Source organism: Egretta garzetta, unplaced genomic scaffold (genome assembly GCF_000687185.1).
Source record: "Egretta garzetta isolate BGI_Z169 unplaced genomic scaffold, ASM68718v1 scaffold85, whole genome shotgun sequence".
In the NCBI taxonomy this organism is placed as follows: Eukaryota; Metazoa; Chordata; class Aves; order Pelecaniformes; family Ardeidae; genus Egretta; species Egretta garzetta.
The window spans coordinates 1,986,001-2,006,687 of record NW_009259718.1 but is presented as its reverse complement, the minus strand read 5'-3'; the positions used below and the strand labels follow the sequence as shown (position 1 = coordinate 2,006,687).

General features: G+C 39.2%; 1 protein-coding gene across 1 annotated transcript in view; it reads left to right on the top strand.

Moving 5' to 3' along the window:
- Positions 1-20,343, top strand: part of SPICE1 (spindle and centriole associated protein 1) — a 27,338-nt gene extending 6,995 nt beyond the window's left edge. Inside the window, exons 4-17 of the mRNA XM_035894607.1 lie at positions 1,647-1,749; positions 2,526-2,647; positions 4,289-4,386; positions 4,667-4,809; positions 5,039-5,179; positions 5,977-6,242; positions 10,206-10,337; positions 10,991-11,138; positions 13,553-13,777; positions 15,814-16,208; positions 17,516-17,687; positions 18,862-18,964; positions 19,298-19,385; positions 20,268-20,343. Of these exons, the coding sequence (XP_035750500.1) occupies positions 1,647-1,749; positions 2,526-2,647; positions 4,289-4,386; positions 4,667-4,809; positions 5,039-5,179; positions 5,977-6,242; positions 10,206-10,337; positions 10,991-11,138; positions 13,553-13,777; positions 15,814-16,208; positions 17,516-17,687; positions 18,862-18,964; positions 19,298-19,385; positions 20,268-20,321 (2,190 nt within the window). The 3' untranslated portion in view covers positions 20,322-20,343. The remainder of the gene's footprint in view (positions 1-1,646; positions 1,750-2,525; positions 2,648-4,288; positions 4,387-4,666; positions 4,810-5,038; positions 5,180-5,976; positions 6,243-10,205; positions 10,338-10,990; positions 11,139-13,552; positions 13,778-15,813; positions 16,209-17,515; positions 17,688-18,861; positions 18,965-19,297; positions 19,386-20,267) is intronic.
- The last annotated feature ends 344 nt before the right edge of the window (positions 20,344-20,687 follow it).

Sequence of the window (20,687 nt, the reverse complement as noted above, 5' to 3'; positions counted from 1 at the left end):
AGATCTAGTAGGGAGCATGAAAACAAATCAATCAGGATAATTTTTGTCCGGTTAAACACATCACCTTAGTTTTAATTGCCTTAGGCAAAGCAATTGTGTTTTGGAACAGATAAACTTTTCTTTTTCTTCTGCCGATCTGGCATGACTTTATCTAAAAACCTGCACTGTTTTGACATCAGATGGCTAAAATGGAAAGACTAGATTTAGTTAGTATCAAGTGTAAAAACTGAATAGTGATTTGGAAAAGTGGATATGTGAGATGATTGAAAGACGAATATTCACTGATTTGCTAAATTGGTTATGAGGAGATATATTGCAGTGTAGTTCAGGCTCAAAAGACTAGACAGACGTGGAAACTAAGTATATGGGGAAACTTCTTGACATAACAAAAACCAGTAAAACAGGGAGTTGAAAACAGGTGAAATGCCACTGCTGGAATTTTTTGAATGAGGCTGAATATAAAACAGCAAACTTATCAATGGGCACTGAAAGATGGCCTGTGGAGGTAACAGCATATAGAGCTTTGAAACTGTTGCAAACGAGCCCCTCTTACAATTCCTGGGAAAGCAGAAATTGTCCCTCAGCTCTCAATTTTTGCGTAGGAGAGCATACATGAGCCGGTCTGTTCTGTGGGATCTTCTAAAGTACTCGCAGTCTCTCTGGCTAAATTTGATTAATCACAGTGAAGTGGAAGTCACTTGTGTATCTGGCCTCCTCTCAGGTGTTTTAAGAATTAACTACCTTCTTCCCAGATTGTGGGATGTAATTTTACTAGTTTGCCATTTCCAGCTTTGCAAATTAAACGACAAGTCAGTGAGGAGTTTTGAAGTGCATTCTGCCCACGAAGCCATGTCTCTGGTCAGCTCCGTTCGTCTCACAGTCGCTGAATGCTTCTTGATTTGCACTCAAAAACCTCCCTCCTTAGGAGTCAGCTGTTGTGGTGCCAGTGGTGGACTTCAAATACTGGGGTGAAGAGACCTTGAATACAGAGGCTGTGCCTTGTGAGAAATGTGTGGCGATTCCCAAAATGTCTTCTGATTCCAGGTGTAGTCAGCTGTGTTTATGTCCATTGAAACTTTTATGGCGGTAGGTGGCTTAATTTTTAGCCAGGACTTTCAATAGTCAAGGCTGAATGAAACAAGTCTGCCTGAATCGGTTTGGATCTAATCAAATAGTGCAGGTTTTGGGTGTCTGTCAGATGTAGGTAAGTGTTCTTTGACTTGACAACATTGAGATCAAATTATTTGAGGATGCACAGTGATTTTTTTTTTTTATTTTTTTTTTAATTGCCAGATACACGTCTTCATTTTGATTAGAGTGTCATAAACACCCAGCCTCTTGTTTGTGTCTGGGAGCAGAAGGGAGTGAGAGGATTTGCTTTAATGAGAAAGAATCAGTGCTGATGGGGGCCCCAGAAGTAATAACCGTTTAATTTTTCAGAAAAATTAGGTGAATTCTAGCCACTTAGAATGAAGCATGTTTTCCTGATCTGTCTTGATTAGGATCTAATTGCACAGTACCAACTTGGCAAATATTGTCTTGTTGACTGTTCTCTTGCTAACTGTTTAGAAGAACAATACCAAAAAACCAAAGGAAAAAATCAGTCTGCTCAGTATGAAATATTGCCTTATATGCTATACTTTCAGATTCTGTCTGATCAATACCATTTGCAAGATGTATTGGAACGATCTGATCAGGTTATGGCTGTGGCCAAAGACTTGTTTCGGAATGCTCCTCGCACACGAACAGGTAGACCATCTCATTTATATGTGGTAGTACATTTAATGTTATCTCCTTGCTCTGCATAAATAGCTTCACTTTGCAAAGTATTCTTTTTAGCTGTTTTCATCTCATCATCTAACATAGTATGATTGATCCTGTTCATGTTGGATGAAACACAGATGAGGATAACTCCTCCTGTGGCAGGGGAGAGTGAGTTGTGGCTGGTTATTCTACTGTATCGGTCTATTGTGGAATTTTGGATCCCTTACTGTGAAACACCTGACATTCACCATTTCCACAGCCAAGCTACTGGCATATACTGAGCACCACTTCAAGCCGCTGTAGTAGTTCTGGTTCACGTTGCTGCATGGGTTGACTGCTTGCTCTTGGATATTGTTGGAAGATTTATCATCTATTTGTGAACAAGGCATTTCCTTTTCTTATCTTGGTTTGCGGGTCCTTGTGCTACTGAAAGGCAGGAATGGCTGTTTGGATGTGAAATCTTAAGCTTAGATTCTTTTCTCTGTAGGCTACCATTCTCTTTTGCTTATAATGACTGTTTCATCCTACATGCTGCTTCTGCACAAGTGGATTTACATAGGTGAGAAGGAGAAAAGCCTGGTACACAGCCGAATGTGTTAAGATAAAGTCTATGGTTGGTCTTTGGCGGTTGTTTAAAGTGACATACATCCCTGTGACCATTTTTGTACAAAGCACAGGAGCGTGCTTTTTGGTACAAAGTCCTGTGATGTACTGCAGATCGGGTCCTCCGTGTTCTTCCCTATTTTGTCTGATTCCTCTAGGTTTCCCTAATGTAACAATGGCTCCTAACTGTGACCTAGAATCATCTCAAGGGCCTATTGTACAAAAATGCGACCCTCCCACTCAGCTTTCCATCCTTAGTGAACCTGTCATGGATTCCCAGGTAATGTATATTCAGTTCCCTGCATGTCCTGTAGCTTTTTTGTTTGCACAAAATAAGAATATTCAAAGGTAGAGTTTCCAAGCAGATCTAAACTTTTCTTCTGTGTTTTGATAGCATGGTGGTAAATACATAGAAAATGGTGTTAAATGGAGGTGAGTTTGTTTTGTGAGACTCTGGGGATCATGATTTTTTTTTTTTTTTTTTTAACCTTTAAATATGAGACATACCAACTTCTTATGTCTCATAGAAGTGCTCTCGTATTACCATGCTCTCCCCTTTAAATTCTGGAATTATCAGCAACAACTCTTGGGTCGCTTAACTAATAGCTACATATCAAAATATGCCTCTGATTTTTCTAATTGTGTCTGCATATATGGGGACATAGCCACCTGGGTTCCAATTTATTTCTGATAACACTCATGTAAGTGTACCCCAGTTAACTCCACAGGCTCAATTAGTCCTACAAGTAAAAGAATGTGAAGTATTAAAAGTTAAACAATTATTTAGGTTTTTTAAAAAAGTTTTTAAATTGTTTACGTTTCTTTAAAATTTCATTTAGATCACTTTTTTGTGCTGTTTTCTCTTCATAACATGAGTTGTACTTGGAACGCTCACTGTGTTTTGAAAAGAGGCATAATGACACTCCTGGAAAGTAGCTCACTGATGAAGACCAAAAGGGCTGTGGGAGTGAAAGTGATGGTGTCATATTCTCATGGTTCTCTAATCCTTTTTCCTACTATCTTGCACAAATATCTGCAATTTGAGTTGCAGCACTGCTCTATCATGTATTTTGATGTGGTATTTGTTTTGGGCTTTTGTTTGGGTTTTGTTGTTTTGTTTTTTTTTTTTTAGTCTGAAGAGTTAACTGTAGTGTCTTTATAAGCTCTATCACTGGATGTGTGCTGCAAGATAGGCTTAATTTTTTTTAAGACACGTGTACTGAGAGTTGTCTGGTGACTTGCTGTGACATTTTCTTTTCCTTATGTGCCTACAAAAATCATAGTTAAAAGGCTATCTGGTGAAGCCTACTCAGAAGTGCAGAAACCTGGTAGTTTGAGGAACCCTAATTCCAAATTTGATTGCTTAAGTTCTGCTATGGATGTGGTATGTAGGATTGTATTTTGTTCTGGTTCCATTTTACACACAGGATATAAATGTAATATTGCAGATCTCATTACAAGGTTGTTTAGCTTGTAATGTCAAACAGCTGAAATTTTAGAAATGCTATAATTATGTGGCTTTTTCCACCTTCTGCCTGCTATATCTCTGTATTTGTTTTGGTACAGTCTTTAAAGTGTTTCTTATCCTACACTGTGTGTGGTCTTTCTATTAAATAGAAATCATCCAAATAAAATATTGGATATTGAATTAATCACTTGCTGTGTTATTTTTGGAGACAATTGTCAGCATTAGTATTTCTTAGGTACTAAAGTCCCCAAAAACTCTTCCCACAGAGGGGTGTGGTTTTCTTTCTTTTTAAATTTTGTTTTGGAGGTAGAGATGGAAACAAATGTGGTTGGTTTGTTTGTTGTTTTTTTTTCTTGAAACAATTTCAGAAAAATTATCTTTAACTTCTTCCTAAAGACAAATTGAAATTGCTCTGAAGTCCCTTTTTTTTTTTCTTTGTTGTCTCCTGAAAAGGCTCTTAAAGAAGTGGAAGAGGAAGCATTATCAATCTATCAGTCAGAAGATGGACACCGTGACTCTCTGAATTTCAAATCCAGCATCAATTCTGACAGGTCAGTACAAATATATCCACTCAGGTTTCCACCTTTACTGGAAACAAATGGAGTTAAAAGGGTGTTGCATGGGTATAGTCATGTTACTTTTTCTGTGTCCCCCTTCTTTCCTGAACTCAGAATTCTAGGGAAACCCCATTCAGACTGGGAATGAATGTGAGCAGGGAACATACCTGAGCAGTTACAGATATTTTAGAAAGCTCTTTCTAGACTGTACAGATAATCTAGAATCATGCTATTATCCTATTAAAGTTCACTGTTCTGCTTGTTTTGAATGTAGGCTACTTCGGTTATTGAGAGAAGAAAATTCCTTGGTGAATTCTCAGTTGTGGGCTGAAAAGGATATGAGAAAAACTACCTTATCACAGGAATCAAATGTGCCTTTGACTCCAACAACTGTTTCTCCATCATTGGATCAGTCAGGTTGGATTTGCTAAATCACAGCCTCTCGAGGGTTGTTAGGCTCTTCACAGGATCCTCTCTGGAATTCCTTTTCTGGGTGGGGGTGAGACGCATGTGCTAATACGGCTCAGATGAATTTCCAGACTAAAAAGCCAGCTCTTCTAATAAAATTACTTTATAACATATTACTATTAAGAACATACCCAAAATATTTCATGTGTGTATTTTCTTGGTTTTTGTGTTTAATCAGCACTCAATGCTACCGATGTAGTCAAGAGAATCCATTCAAGACTTCAGAATGAAGACAAAGAAGAGACTCTAGACTCCACTTACACTGTGAGACAAGTGCTGAACCCGAACTCAAGGAAACAAAAGCAAATTGCAGCGAAAAGTTTAGTACTTTTAAAAATAGAATACCTTCCTTTGGCCAAGGTCCTCAGTATCATAAGAAAGTGTAGTTTGAAAGGCATCTTTGGATGTTGTCACAGGGCTAACTCCGAAGTTTGATTATGGGGACCTTGTCCAGCCGAGTTTTGGCCATCTCTAAAGATGGACATTCCACAGCCCCTTATGTAGTGTATTCCCCTGTATTCTGCACATTCATTGGCAAAGCAGAGTCCATAGGAATCTGGGAACAATAAATGGCCCTTTGACGCTACCCGTTACCTTGCTAGCCACGGAATTCTCTCCTGTAGAGGGCTTTTCTATTTCTGGTATAGCATTCTATTCTGTGCTGCACAGATTTAGGATGCTTTTCAGTCCCCATATTCTACACACATTTGTACGTGGGGACTGACATCAGATACAAACGGTAACGTGAAAGTATTGTTGTAAAAGAATGGCTCACTAAATATGAGACCTGAAAGCAGATGGTATTTTTCACAGGCTGTTCACTGGCAAACTGTTTCCATGCTTTTAACTGAGAAGGAGGAAAGTATAAACAGGTATCTAAGATAAAAGCACCAAACAGTCATATTTGAGAGGTACTAACGTGGTAGCAGAAAATGTGGTTTTTGATGATCTGAAAATAACTGGAATGACTGGGGATGTTCTTTGGTCCGTTTCAGCTCAGGGCAAGAGAGGGCCTCTCCTTTTGATTTGCTTCAGTAAACAATGTAATTTCATTGGTATTGCAAAGCTTTCTATACAAGTTGAAATTCCAATGATTCTTTCCCCCCCAACCTCCAGTGAAAAGAAAACAAACCACACAGAACTCTGCAAGACAGAGGAGAGATGGTTCTCCAGCTAATTCAATCCCCATTGACCTTCGGAGGGACAACAGATCTGGCCTAGATGTTCTCAACCGCATGATTCATGAAGTGGAGCATGAATTGGAGGAATATGAGCGATGTACAGGTCGTGAGGTTCAAAAAACTGAGAGAAGTGAAGGCCTCACTGGATTTACCTTGTCACTGGTGAATGCTCTCTGTCGTTTGATGCGCTACCTCAGAGAGGTGAGAAGACTTTGAATTGCTTCTGTAGAGTGAATGAAAAAGGGTATAAAGTTACTTTACAGATGTGAATTCTGGACTTTCCTGGCTCCCAAGCAGTTTACTGTGAAGTCTGACTATCATTGCTTACTGTTTGGATTGCATGCAGCTAGAAGTTAAAACTTCTAGTTTGCTAGCAATGGGTATCCCTAATGAAAAGGGAGGAGTAGTTGACTGCAATGAAAGTCTCTCAGTGACTATTAGCAGAAAGTACCAATTGAAATAGTTTTAAATTTGTTATTTAAATAAATTCAGAGTTGTAACAGGGTATTAACAACAGCCTTTCTCACAAATTCGTTTTCTTCCTTTGCCTCCCAAAGGCGATGCTATTGGCACCAGAGCAGTGGACCCAAATCCCCAATTTTCTTTGAGGGATTCCCTAGCGCTCTTTTTCTATCCATAGCAGCAACTTCACCTTAAGCAAGAATGACCTGAAGTGCTCACTATAGCAATGCACAGCTGGAGATCAATGGAATTCCATAAAGAAGACTACTTGTAAGCCACGTAGAACTCCTTTTTAAAAAAGGAAAGAGAAAAAGAGTGTTTCTTCTTCCCTCTCTAACCCAGAGTTGCTCAAGATGCAGCAGTGTCTCACAGATTCATTATGCCCATGTAAAATTTTGAACCAGATTATGGCAATTCCTGCGCTCTAAATAAATGCAGCAGAGTATGTTATCTAAATCCCAATGCTCCATTTCATAGAGAAGGCAATAGATTCCCAATGAATGTGGAACTGACCTATTTTGGTTCCTTTTCAGAGTATATACTAATTGGGGAAAAAAACCCCTCTTATTTAAAAATTGGATTTTTTTTTTTTTTTTTGTCTGGATGTATAACAACTTATTCCTTCTATTACCCTGTATTTAATCTTTATGGAAGAATTTACTTTAAGACCTGTCTTGGAAGCAAACACTAAACAGTCAGTTCAAGAGTGAAAAGCCACTACCATCAGAAGATGGACTGTGGCTGAGGAGAATTTACGTTTTAAAAGAAGTTAAGAATGCTTGTTCTCTGTTAAAGTTGTAATACCAAAGCAGGATATTAAATTTTGTTCTTTTGCAGTTACGGAAAAGGATCTGGATTTCCAATAGAATGTTTTCCATTTATTAGGGAAACGTCAATTTAATAGCATTGAATTCATGTTATATCTATAATAGCAGTTATAACCCTATTTAGATTGTCTTTAGTTTGTGTTCCACAGAAATGAGTTATTCTTGAGCCGCAGGCTTCCTCCAAAACTACTCCAGATTTTCTTTGTTGTTTTTTTCTTTCTTAGTTGCTGCTTTCTCTTTATGAATCTAACATTCAATGTATTGTAAGAGCTTTTATCCTGTTCAGACAGAAGACCAAGGAGTCTGAGTGTTTAAGGAGACTACTTATTTTGAAAGATGTATACTGACTCTTGTATTCCCAATTCTTACTGAGTACCTCTCTAATGTTGTTTCTATTTTATTAGATATGTTACCATTACTTCAAGGAGTTGATTGTTGCTTGCAGAATTGTCTGCAACTTTTTTAGATTTACTACTTAAATTAATGAGTAGAAATATGCAGAAGTTGCTCAAGCTAAAAAATGTGGCTAATCATATTCAGAGTTGCTCAAGTTAGACAGCGTGCATCCATAATCTTCACTGACTTTTCCCCTTTTCATGGAGCTTTAATTACAATTAGAATTCAAGAATTTACTGGGAAGAAGCACAGCTTGTCTGAGTACTTCCTGGTCCCTGTGATGCTAGGAATAAATCAGGTGCTTGTGTGCACCATCTGTCTTGCCTAGCCAGGAGAGTTAGCAGTGTTCCAATACCTGAATTATAGCTGGCCGTGCATTTCAAGAAAAGTGACTTTGCAGCGGTTATTTAAAAAGCCTCTCATTTCAGGTAAGAAATCAGTCTTCAAGAGGTTTTGAAGCTTCTAGAAAGACTTCCTTCCTCTTCTGGGGAGGAAAAAAATTTCCAGCTTTGCTGCAGAAAAGTTGAATGCAGAAGAATTACCATCAAGGATGTTGCTTAATTTATTCTCAAAATTATATCTAAAAAGTAGGAAGAGACACTTGAATTACTGAATCTTTCATGAAAGTTGTATTAATAAGCGATTAAAAAATCAACTCCCACAAGAAGCTAGTGGATATAGAAGAGGCTAGAGAGAAGGGGAAAAAAAACCTTCTGAAATGCTTGCCAAGCTATATGAAATTCTTACAGGGAGGTGGATGAACACGACTTGGTTCCTAAATGAATTTCAATGTCATCTGCCAAATGTTAGAATTAATATTTTTTGTCTCCCATTCTACTAAGAATGCTATTTCTTTGCCAGACTCACAGGGCAAAACGTTAGAGTATACACCTGCTACGTTAATCTGTGTTGCCATGTTCTCTATCTCTGCTTCTGCATATTCTGATACTGTGTTAAAGCAAAGTTTATGAGATTAGAGGTATAACTGGCAATGGGCTGGAATGAAGATACTTCTTTCAGGGTACTCCAGACCCAAATCCTACCCAATGGTAGGAATGGATGTATACAGCTGTTAGCCCTGACGCTTTCCCCATGCATAAATGTAAGACACATAGCTGCTTAGAAGCTTTTCCTCCAAGATTAGGTCAATGCTATGTAGGATGAGTAGATACAATAGCTCATCCAGATGATCTAAGGCATCAATAGGCTTCATCACTGCTACCATGATTAAAGTTCTTATTTCGTGCTGTCTTTGGTTTCTAAAAAGTCCTTTCCATTTTCTGCACCAGCCTGCTTCACTTGGATCAATACAGAAAAGCTGTTCTCTGTAGGTGGAAGAGAACCAGAAAAAGGATGGCTTGTCTCTGATACGCTTAAAGGAGGCATTTCTGCCTGTCTTTGTGTCTAGTGACAGTATCTGTGGTTTGTTCTTAAAATTATTTATTTATTCATTCACTTTACGTGGTTGCAGAGCTGTTGTGTCTTAACACTTCTTCCTTGGGGGTTTTTCAGTTCTGGTCCCAATGTCAGCAGAAAATAATCTACAGTGTGTTATGGGCAGCTCATGCTCTGATTTCATCTGTGCAGCAGAAAAGAGTACCCCAACTGCTTTTTGGGATCACTTGTGTTTTGGAGATGGGATGTATTTCTCTTATTCGGGGATTTCTTTGAGTAAATGCAGGCAACCATCTGGGGAAGGGCTCCATCTGCTAATTCTGATGTGGATGTGACTTTGTAGCCTCCACTCTTTTAGCTACACTGGTCCAAAAAGTGGCAGTTGTGTATTCCATTTACCCATTAGAGGTAGAAGGGACTCTTTTGTGTCTTGTATAGGAAACCTGGCTACTGCAGTGGTCTATCTTAAAATAATAGATTGATCTTTTTAGATCTTTACTGTAGAACCTCTTGCCCTTTAAGGTCTTTTGCCCCATGCTCAAGTAGATTACTTAACTAATCGACCTTTTTGTTGTCTTTAAACAAATAAAATAAATGAAAACCTCTAGGGCTTTTTTTTCTCTCTGAGGGAAAACATTAGAAAGCAACTACTTGCTCCTTTATTTAGTCAAATTTGTATTCATTAATGAATTAAGGGAACTAAAGAATAGGCACAAGTAGCACAGGATGCTAAGTATCAGCACACCTGGAGTTACTTGATTACTGCATGAAGATTTGGTGACTTACAGAACAGTATCTGTGTGGAGAGACAAAGCTTGTAGTTACAGCCTGTAAAAGTTATAAAGGCAGAAGAACAAGGATATATAGGATTTACTACAGTGTCCTGGACTAACAAAGAAGAAACAGTAAGCTCTCTGACAGTTCTCAAGCCCTGAAAATTGGATTTTGTCATGGAAGTAATGAAGTCAATTTAGCAAAAGGGGGAAGAGCTGTTACAGTAAGATGTGATATGGACCTGTTCCTGTTTCCAAATATAAATCTGTAGTGGTTATAGTAGGTTTTTAATTTTTTTCTCCCTCTTTAGAGTGAAATGCAGCTGCGTGAGAAAGAGGTGATGAGACAGCAGCATGAGGAGGTGTTGAATGAACACAGAGAACTGATTGATGCTCTGACTGCAGAAATACTTCTAGTGAGGGAAGAAAACACTACTATACAGGTAGGGAGCCCCCATCCCCCTCCGAATGACTTGTTAGAATACTGAGTTGTGGTGTTGCAAATATGTGCTAAGATGCATTGTCATATGTTCAGGAGATTTGAACAATAAACAGGAAGAAAATTACAAAATTGAATGAGGAGTCTGAGAATAATAGTGGGGATAATAGTGGGAAGGAATGTTTGGAAAGTCAACATTTTAAAGCCTGAGAAAATGCTAGCTCCATTAAACTGAGCTTTACTTTATCAGTCTAAAGGTTTAAGCATCTGCCTCCCCATTTTTATACTGTTAACACTACTGGAGCAACAGAGTAGACTAGATGTAATACTACATTTTTCTTTTTTATCAGGTTGCAGTGGGGGTAGATTTGTTCAATGGTTACATTTGGGAATGAAGCAATAAAGCTGCGTTGGAGAGGAAGTGGGGTGATGAGTTAGGAAAATAGAAAAACAAATAATTTCTTTGAGGCAGTAGAGAAAATAAATGAGAAACGTGGAGACACCAATATTTAATACCTCAGTGGAATCCCACAAATTCATGCAGTGGTATTAAGGGACAAAATTTCTTCTCAGAGCTGCCTGTGGTATATAATCTAAATCCTGTTTCTAGAATACAGATTTCTGTATATCTCTTTTTTGATTTCCTTTGTCCTTCAGGAGAAGCTTCAGCAATACATGAAGGTAACAGATGAACAGTTGATCTCTCTCACACAAGCATTTAAAGGCCTCCCTTTCATAGAACCTAGAAGAGAACAAAGTCCAAACCATTTTGGAATTGCAAGTAAAGGTCCAGTGAATGGCCAAGGTATGTGCATGCATGTGTGAAGGATGAAATGGGGTTGTGGCTAGTTTATCCCTGTAGTGGAAAATTTGGTATTTAATAGATGTCTACTTGAATAACTAACTCTTGCATGAGCATGAATCGCACTTGTGGAATTTCATGTGCCATGGGTTCTGCTGTGACCACAAGCAGTTTGCTACAGATTATTTTTTAACAATATTCTAGGTTGTATTCCATCCCCACTGGCATCCTTCTGTCTGCATCAGGACTTCAAGATTAACCTTTTAGGCAAGTCCTGGGCTTCAGCTTTAAGTGATACCTAATATATTAGAAAAAAAGAAAAAGGGGGGGTGGGGTGGCTGGGAGGAGAGTAATCTTCATCCATTAAGATGGTTTACAAAGTCTAAGGGTTCTCTTTAAGAAAAACAAAACAAAACCCAAAAAACCCAATGGAATCTTACGGTTGGAAAAAACTGAAAACTGAGTTTTACGGTTGGACTCTTATGATCTTAAAGGTCTTTTCCAACCAAATGATTTTATGATTCTATGAATCAGGATCTCGCCTTTCTGTTGCTGAGGCAGCCTGATATGTATGAGATTTCGTTCTTCTATAAGACACTGGAGGTCGCTGCTGACCAGAAACAGCAGCTACTGAGGCCTGTTAATTAACCAGGCAGAAGTCTGTTTCTTGATATTTGTGACTTTATTTCAGAGGTGAATGACCAGTTGAATGATACATAATATAGATGTAGGCTAAGTTAAGCCAGTAGCATTGATGGCCAAACCAAGCAAACATGATTCACCTTGTACTTTTTACATTGTTTCACCATGGAGTTTTCTCCCAAATGTCTTCCCTGATTAGTTGCTTAAATGCCTCATTTTTGCTCTTAGGTCAGTAACTCCTTGTGAAACTCAAGATTCCTTGGAGCTATTTGCATTTGTTAATTAGATGTTGGTTTTGTGGAGATTCTTGTGGTCAAAAACTTTCTTTCTGACTGTTTCTGTGGGATTCTCGGGAAGAAGCCATATACCAGATTCCTTTTTCATGATTTACCTAGGCTTTGTAAAAGCAAACAAAAAAGTTTTACCCCAAAATATAAAATCCAAACAAGCATCCCTCAAAAAAACCCCCACAAAATCCCACAATTCCCCCCCAAAACCCCAAACCTTCCTATACAAAAATTCTGCAAAGAATTCTGCAAAGACTTTCCAAATCTTATTTCCTCATTGGTCTCTCTTGTCAGGAAAAGGCATCTTCCTGAGATGAAAGCTTCCTAAAGTTAAAAAAAAATTTCTTCCTCCTCCTTCAGAAGGAGATCTCTTATATGCTTAAGATGTCTAACTGGGTGTGAAACATTTGAGATGGCTAGTTTTAGCACAGAAACCACGTGGAAGTTAACATAGGACTTCTCTGGAGAGACAAGAGCGGCTCAGAGAGGAGTGGGGAGTATATCATAGTGACAAGTAGCATGCGAGGATACTTTGGAAATGCAGTTCTGTACAGTGAAAGAGGGCAGGAAGATGTTTCTCATTTCTTGCCACGGTCATTGAATAGTGAGTGGCAGGTTTTAAGTTCAATCTCAGAACCTCAGTAGTGTGAACCACAAGCAATGTTTTACGCAAACAGCCTCTTATGGCTCTTTGCCTTTGAAGGGTGCTTTTTGTCTCTTGCATTTTGGGATCAGGTATGTCTGGCTAATTTTCCACTTAGTTTTATTTTGAGAGCAAATGTCCTGAACAAAGTTGTGGAGAGAGAATTAAAAGGTACCACTGATGGAGCAGTGGATGTAAGCATGTTAAAATTACTGTGGTCTCATAGCTAGCTACAACTTTGATTTCATGATATTTGTTTTGTGCCTCCCTGGTATGTTCAAAATAGATGGCAATGTAGACACAAGCTAGTTGTAGTTAAATACAGAAGAATAACTTTTTTATACCACAAAGATGGCTGATTTGAAGTCATAAAACGATCATCAGAGAGCTCAAAAGAAAGCTTTGAATTGTTTTCTGCTCTACCTTTGTTGCCATCAAATTTATAACGTAAGTTCATTGAAACAAGTGCGTAGGTCTGCTTTTCTCAAGAGAATATTGCCAAATGCAGCTCACTGAAATACCTATTCCTCACATGTCACGTGTCTGTAGGTCTTGTGTATGGGCTACAAACAGATCTCTTACTAGTATCCTGAAATTGTGAGGCTACATAGAAGAGCTCTTCTTGCTCTTAAGGCCAGTGAAAATTTGTGTTATGCTCCAGTGAGAGAGTTCTGTACCTGGGGATCAGAAGGAAATTAGCAGTATGTGGGGAACATACTCTAGTCTGTCTTTTCAGATACTCAAACGTAAGAGTTGTTACTGAGAATTTTCCCTGTTGCACTAAAACTGTTGGTTTTTTTTTTTTTTTTTTTTAAATTCTTTCTCTGCTTTGTCTCTTTCTTTAGAAAAACCTGATTTGAGCTATTTTGAGCCTAGGGCTGATGCAGGCAACAGGGAAGGTATGCTGAAATTCCCACAGGAAGAACTTCCTTTCAAGTTTCTCCAGAGGTCAGGTGCTTCAGGTGGTGCAGGAGCTGGTAGAAGCTTGCCATCTCACATCTTCCAGCCAGCCGTGCTATTGTCACCGCCCCGGCAGAAGAGCAGTCAGGAATTGTCTCCCCTCCAGAATGGTGAGATCTCTGGGTGTAGTAGACTTGAGTGTCTGTGTGGTGTGTTACTGTTTCAATCTCTCACTACCTTTGGAGAGGCATTTTCTGTGGAAAATTTTTAATCTGTATGCTTAGACACATTGGCTCTACAGTTGGAATATCCTACTTCTGCATCCAGATATGCACTTCTTTTGTTTCTATGCCTGTTGCTAGATTTCCTTTAGACTTTCTGTCCCCTGCAGTTCTCCATCTGCTGCCTGCAGTCCTGTCAGTGGCAATCCAGACTGGCATTTTTATTTTGGTTTTGATTGTCGCTTCTGTATGATCTGCAGTAGCTCTTTGTCTGTGACATACAGTACATCATCTCACATTTCAATCTGCTGATGGTGTAGTCCAGCCTCCATCACCTTTAATGGTAGAACCACTGAAGACTAGAAATTCAATGCCTCTGCAGCCAATGCTGCAGATAAACCAGGATGTCTGTAGGCTGCGTACTCTTGCTTTGAGCCAATTTTCCCAGCAGAGGTTTCTCTAAAAGCTTTGGGAGCAGGTTTCCATTGGGTTTCATTTAATCCACCGGAAGAAGTTTTGAGTGAAATTATGTGGTGCTGGATAACCAGATTCAGTTGTGTCAGAACCCATAGGCTTCAGGAGTTTTATAGGTTGGTAGCTCAATTCTGGTTGTTCATCAGGGTGATTAGGGGAGGGATTTCTCATTTAAACTGAATGAACTGAGCAGAAGGGAGGACCCTTTGTGACTCTCAAAATTAGCTATTTCCTCCTGCAATTGTAAACACATGCATCTTACTGAATGCACCAGGGCCCTGTAACCCTGTTGTTGAGAAGCAGGTAGTTATTGCTATGGCGAGCTTGGTGGTTGCTGACAGGAAGTAGGATACAGTAGTGGGGTTTTGTGCCTTCTCTCCTGTTTTTTCTTCCCCTTTCAGCTGTGTTGCTTTGTAAGTCTTTCCCAAGTCAGAAGATTAACCCAAAAGTCCTTTTGCTTTAAGGAGTTGACAGCACAATTGAAAGTCTATATCTACTTCAAGCTTTTGGTGGTCACCTATGCTGCAAGGAGGCACATAATAATTATCAGGAGGAAGTGAACTAAAGACAGATTTCTGCAAAGAACAACATCTGGCATCAGTCCCATTGAGATCTGTCAGATGTTGTCTGTCATTTGAAACAAGTATATAAAACTGTATTCTTAGACTTCATTATAGTTTAGTTGTGTGAAGAATGTATTGTTACTCTTTTAAGACTGTTAAGGATGCTAAATGGCTCAACAAATGTTAAGCTTCTTGAATGTTTCTTTATGAAAAAATACTCATAAAACAGATGTATGTGTAAATTTAAAAATATGCTCTGCTCAGGAGGCAAAAGCTAAAGCTTGGGAAGGAATGGGCTATTTGGTATATAAAACAAGGAAAATCTGGATTTTTGTGATCAAAACCAGCTTGGACTTAACATGTAGTAGCTGACAGCGCTGTAACGTATTTGGTCATATGTGTGTGGTGTGTTATCAGTTTTCTAATGATGACCACAAAAAATACCTAACTACTTTTGTTGGCTAGAGCGCTTCCCCTTCCTTAGTGGCTGAGTAAATAGCTAGTTTATTATTATGCCAAAAGTCTTGTATTATTTTGTTTTATTATTCTAAAAGTTTTGGTACCAACCCAGTATAAATATGAGAACTAAAGCACAAACTTTCAGTTTATTAGGTAATATTGGAAAATGGAGGAGTAACTAAGTAGTAGTGTTTGATCTGTCAGCACAGAAAATCAAAACAATTTATCTTCTCTCTGACTTCTCTCAATCTCTAATTAAATCATGTAAAAGTAAGACTATTTGCAATAGGAAATATTAAACCTGGTGAGTTCTCTCAGCCGGATCTTGCATAGAGTGATTTTGATCAGTAGCGTAACACTGTTCAGGCTAGATGTTACAATTCAAGTTCCTGCTTGATTATTACTAGCCTGATACAGTAAAGTCACTCTTAGTTTCCTTGATGAGGATCACATCTCTTTCTTTACTGTTCCTTTATTTCTTGTTTGTAGTGTTTACAGCCATTCCTCAGTCTCCTGAAAACACTGAAAGAGAACCATGCAAGGAAAGGAGCTCACCTTCCTCCCTGAGAACACAGAGCACAACTGAGGAAAACTGTCTCACCTCTCAAAGGCAACCAATTTCTCCTGCAGACAAAGACTTGGAAAGTTCCGAAGAGAAAACTAGTTTGTCCTGCCCGGGTGACACCAGAAAAAGCAGCACAGCTGAAGACTTACTTCAGAATGGTGATCTGCTGGGACAGATAGCCGAGCTCACACGGCAGAACTCTCTAATTAAAGCTCAGCTGAGCAAATTTAGAGTCTTCTCTGAAGATACAAGTGACTGCCTGCATCAGCCAGACCCAATACAAAAAGCAAATTCTAGTCCAGACTCTTCACAAGGACAGGTGAGAATTTAACAGACAAGGAAGGCTGGATTCCCTTTCTGCTGATCTGCTTTCCCATAGCTTACTGATGCTTTAAGACTGTTTCTTTCCCATTGTCAGTTGTTTTAAGGAAAAGAGTAGCAACACAAATATTCATTCATTTGCTTGAAGACTTGTAATTTTTTTTTATCATTCCCTAAGAAGCTCAACAGTAGTTTCTCATATTGAGCATAACTTGTATACGAGTGCTGAAACACGTGCACCACATTTACAAGTTTAGGATAAAGTCATGCTGCAAAGTGTGATTGCAACGTGATCAGGTATACCTCTTGTAGCTTGGATAATATTAACAGTGAAAGCACTGCACCAACCCACAGGTTCTTGTCAAGCTTGTAAAATACATATTTAAATCCATGCCATACATCTGCTACTGTGACCCAAAAGCCCATGAGATTAAAGTTGGTGCAAGTATGTATCTTGCAAATACTTAATTATAGTGTATGTACTAGTTGGCACTGTCTTGTCTGTCATGCTGTGTGGTGAAAGTCCCTAAATCTTTGGGAAAGAGAGAACTTGAATGCTTCAGTTCACATAGGAAAAAAAAAAAACTTTCAATCTGCAACTCAGCAGCTACTCAGTGGCAACGCAGTCAGTGGAGTTAACATCACAGAAATGCCTAATCCCTGTCCTTGCTGCTGTCTTTTATTCCATCTCAGTGGCTGAATTACTGTTCACTTAAGGATCCTAAAGATTTTAAATTTCCTCATGCACACGTTGGCTGAGAGCATGGTCGCTTTCCACGTTGTATTAAATTGTGTAATGTTTAGTCATTTAGTTGCATAAGATGATGCAAACTTTTAAAAGTGATGGTTTTATGGAAGCAATTACTGGAGGGGGAGGGGAAGGGGTCAAAGGGGATGAAAATCTGATTTAAAGATGAATTCCAGGGTACTTCTGCTGGAAATCTGCTTTTGCTTCCCCACACCATCCTGAATGTGTGTCTCTGGTTAAATATTTTCTTAATTATGGTTGATTGCTGGATGGTTGGCGTGTTTTGATTGTTTTAATGATACAGAAAATAGCTGTTTTTTTCCTATTTGTAGGAAGACCGATTTAAAATATTGTTGTGTTTGGTCAATTAAGGTCCTCGATCCAGGACAGTGGAAGGGACAAAATCAGATTTTTTTCACAGGACTTGCTATTTAATTACGTTTACTTTCAGTTTGAAAATTAAATGCATAGAAGTACTTGAAATATATTGCATGCTCTCCCTGAAGGTGCAAATTGTAAGTTTTTAATTGGAAGTAATTATCCAATTATCCAAGTAGACTCATCCTGTGGTATCGAAGAGCTTGGAGGAAAGAATAGCAGAGCTGAATCGTCAGAGTACGGAAGCACGTGATAAACTGTTGCAGCTAATAGACCAGCAGAAATTGGCTGCTGCCGATATGGTCCCTCCAATGATATCTCCTGTTCTGCCCCCATCCCTAAATTATACTGGTAAGTACCCAGCTTCAGGAGAAACAAAAGCTACTAAGACAGTGGTTTTTCCCCTTTGGGGAGTCCTCTGTCCTTATCTGATTGGATCAGCAGTTGTGGTTAGCAGTACACTTGCTGTTAATGACCGTTGTGATGCAAATACTCCTTACTTTAAAGAGCTAAAAATATATCAGCTACACTTCTCCCAAAGTTAGTTTCTTGGCAATTAGTCTGCTGCAAATATCATGCTTCCTGGTAAATCTGTTCTTTGTTATGTCCTTGTCTGCAGAATGGTTCTGCTACATAGTCACTGATGGGTGGAACTAGGCTTTTTCATCAGTCCTCTCTGCTGGAGAACCTTTTATAAAAAGACCAAGTATTTACATTGGGCTTCTAGAAATCACGGCAGAGTGGTTATGTAATTCTCAACCACATTTTGGTCTTTTGGGTGATCTTTCCATCAGACTACCTTGCTGAGTTATTGCCAGTGCTAATAGAAAGAAATAACTGAAGCTTCCAGTCATCTGAAGAGATAAGTTAGTGAAGGGAATATTCTTGCTGACTCCATAGACTAACTGCCATGCGTAACTTTGAACAAAAGTACTCTCCAGCAGGTGAGGGCTGCTTTACCTTTTCATGGAGTCATTGCAATTACAGGCAGAACTGTGCATGAGCATGTGCACGTGCTCTGCCTAGGACACCCGCCCTTTTCCCCCTTCCTAAACCACAGAGGATGTATAAAGGGAAGGACTTGGAGGGGGAGGAAGAGACAACATGTGTCTGCATATGTATGCAGGTGCATATGCAATGACTCATGCAGTGGGATCATAACACTTTTAACACTTCTGTGGCTGTTGTAACATGAATTCAGCATGGTAAGTAAAATCTTAAAGGAACAAAGTAGAGAAATGGGAAATCTCTAAGCCTCCGGTTACCAAAATCCGAAAGGTTTATCTTTGGAAGAATCATTCTGTATCTATGCGCGTTGTCCATAGTCTCTCTGAGTATCTGCTTTGAATATCTGTCAAAGAGTGGGTATGGGGTTGGTGTTTAGCCCGATGTTTTAAGTCTGCTCTGTATATTCTGTGCAGTTGTGAAGAGTCATGTGATGCCCTTCAAAGAATGGGAAAATGAAATGAATGTAGTGAAATGTTGCTCTGTTCTCATCAACATTCAGCTATTATTTATTGCCTAGAAAATGCAAGGAGGACAATTGAAGTGTCTATTCCTGTGGCAGTTGCTATGGACAGCTCCAAAGATGATAGTGTCTCCCCTGCCAGCATGACCAGTGTAAGAAGGTAAAAGTTAACCCTTTACTGTTTCATTTTTGTGGTGTTTTGATTTCCCATACAGCAAAACTTGAACACAGTGGGAAAATTGCCATATTTTTCTTTGGCTTCATGGACTTTCCCTGACTTCATTACACTCAACTCTGTGGAAATGGGACAAAGGTCCAATAGCTTTTTCACAGCTTCCATTGTTTGTATTTAAAATACCCGCAGTGTAACATAAGACAGATGGCATGGATTGTTAAAGACTATTGATGAGGGGTCCCAACTCAGGATCTGAGACACGATTCTAGTAGTCACTTCCATTTTTCACTTTTTCAATCTCATTTTGAATGTCTACAGGTCTGTAGGAGACTCCAGCAAACCCTGTTCACCCCTAAGTGCCACATCAGAAAGTGTGGAATTAACTCCTGTCAGCCAAAGGCCAAAGGTAAGACTGAAAAACCTTCAGCCAGAAAGTCTTGAGTGTGGTGTCATAAAAGGAAAAATCGAGGCAGATAAAGAAGGGGAGAGAGCTCTGTCCTACCTGAACTCTACCGAGGCTTATAGTAGTCGGATTCATGGCAGTTTGGATTCTGGACAATTTGTAAGGGGAGGAGACCTGAGTGCTAGTGACATCAGTTGTTTGCTGCCACAGAGCTGTTATTTACAAGTGAATAATCCTGTAACTACACTTTCTGCTGTGGCATCTTCACGTGTTAGAACTGTGAACCTCTGGCAGTCTTTCACTGGTGGCTCCAGAGAATTTCAGGTAATCGTTATGATGTGCTGGTCGAGCCACACCTAAGAGACAAGTGAGCTCTTACCTAGCCATTGCTCAAGCCAGTTGCTGAAGGATAAATAAATCCAAATGCAAAGAAAAATAACCAGTCTGCATTTCTGATTCCCAATGTGCAAAGAGAAGAACAGACTACAGTGAGATGCTTTTGTGGGGAACTCCAGGCAGTAGTATGGTCTGGTAAACCAGTCCTATATCTGTTTGTATGCTTGAAAGCAACTGTGAGGAGATTATTAATACTGTCTTTCCTGATGTCCAAAATTACCTAAATTAATAAAGAGAAACAAAGTTAGGGTCCAAGTCTCCCTATCCTGACAGCAAAGTATATGTCCCCAGAGGGGAAATACTTAAGGTAGATGTGGCTAAAACTAGGTGTCTAAAGTAGGTGGTGTGACTGCCTCTGTGCTGCCTATGGCAGACAATTTCTACACATCAGTGAACTGATACCTATCAATCCCACGCGAGCCAGCACTAACTAGCAAGTCTGTGGGAAGCTTATGATGTATGAATTTCAACTGGTTTCTTCTTTTGCAGGTGGAAAAGCCAAAAGAAGAAGGTTGGTTTGCATTGTCAATGCATGTTATGTAAAGGAAGCTGCACTCAAGTCATGTATTTTTTTTTATAATTTTTTTTATGAACCACAACTAGATCACTATAATTCCCCTCTCCAGATGTACAGTTTAACCCTGAAGTGCTTTCATGTCAGTGCCATTAGTATAAAAAGGCCCATATGCTTATTGCATTTGTGCCATACAGAGCGCTATAGGAAGCCCTGGGAATGAGTTTCTGAACTGGGATATGCTGCTGTGACATCACTGCGTTTCACTGAATAAGTCTTTCACAAGATTGCAAACTGAGACTGCTGTAGCAATACAAATGAGCATTTGATATCTGTGTTAGATATGCTAAAGACAGAAGGTTTTAGAAACTGCATGTGAAACTTTCTGGAGCATG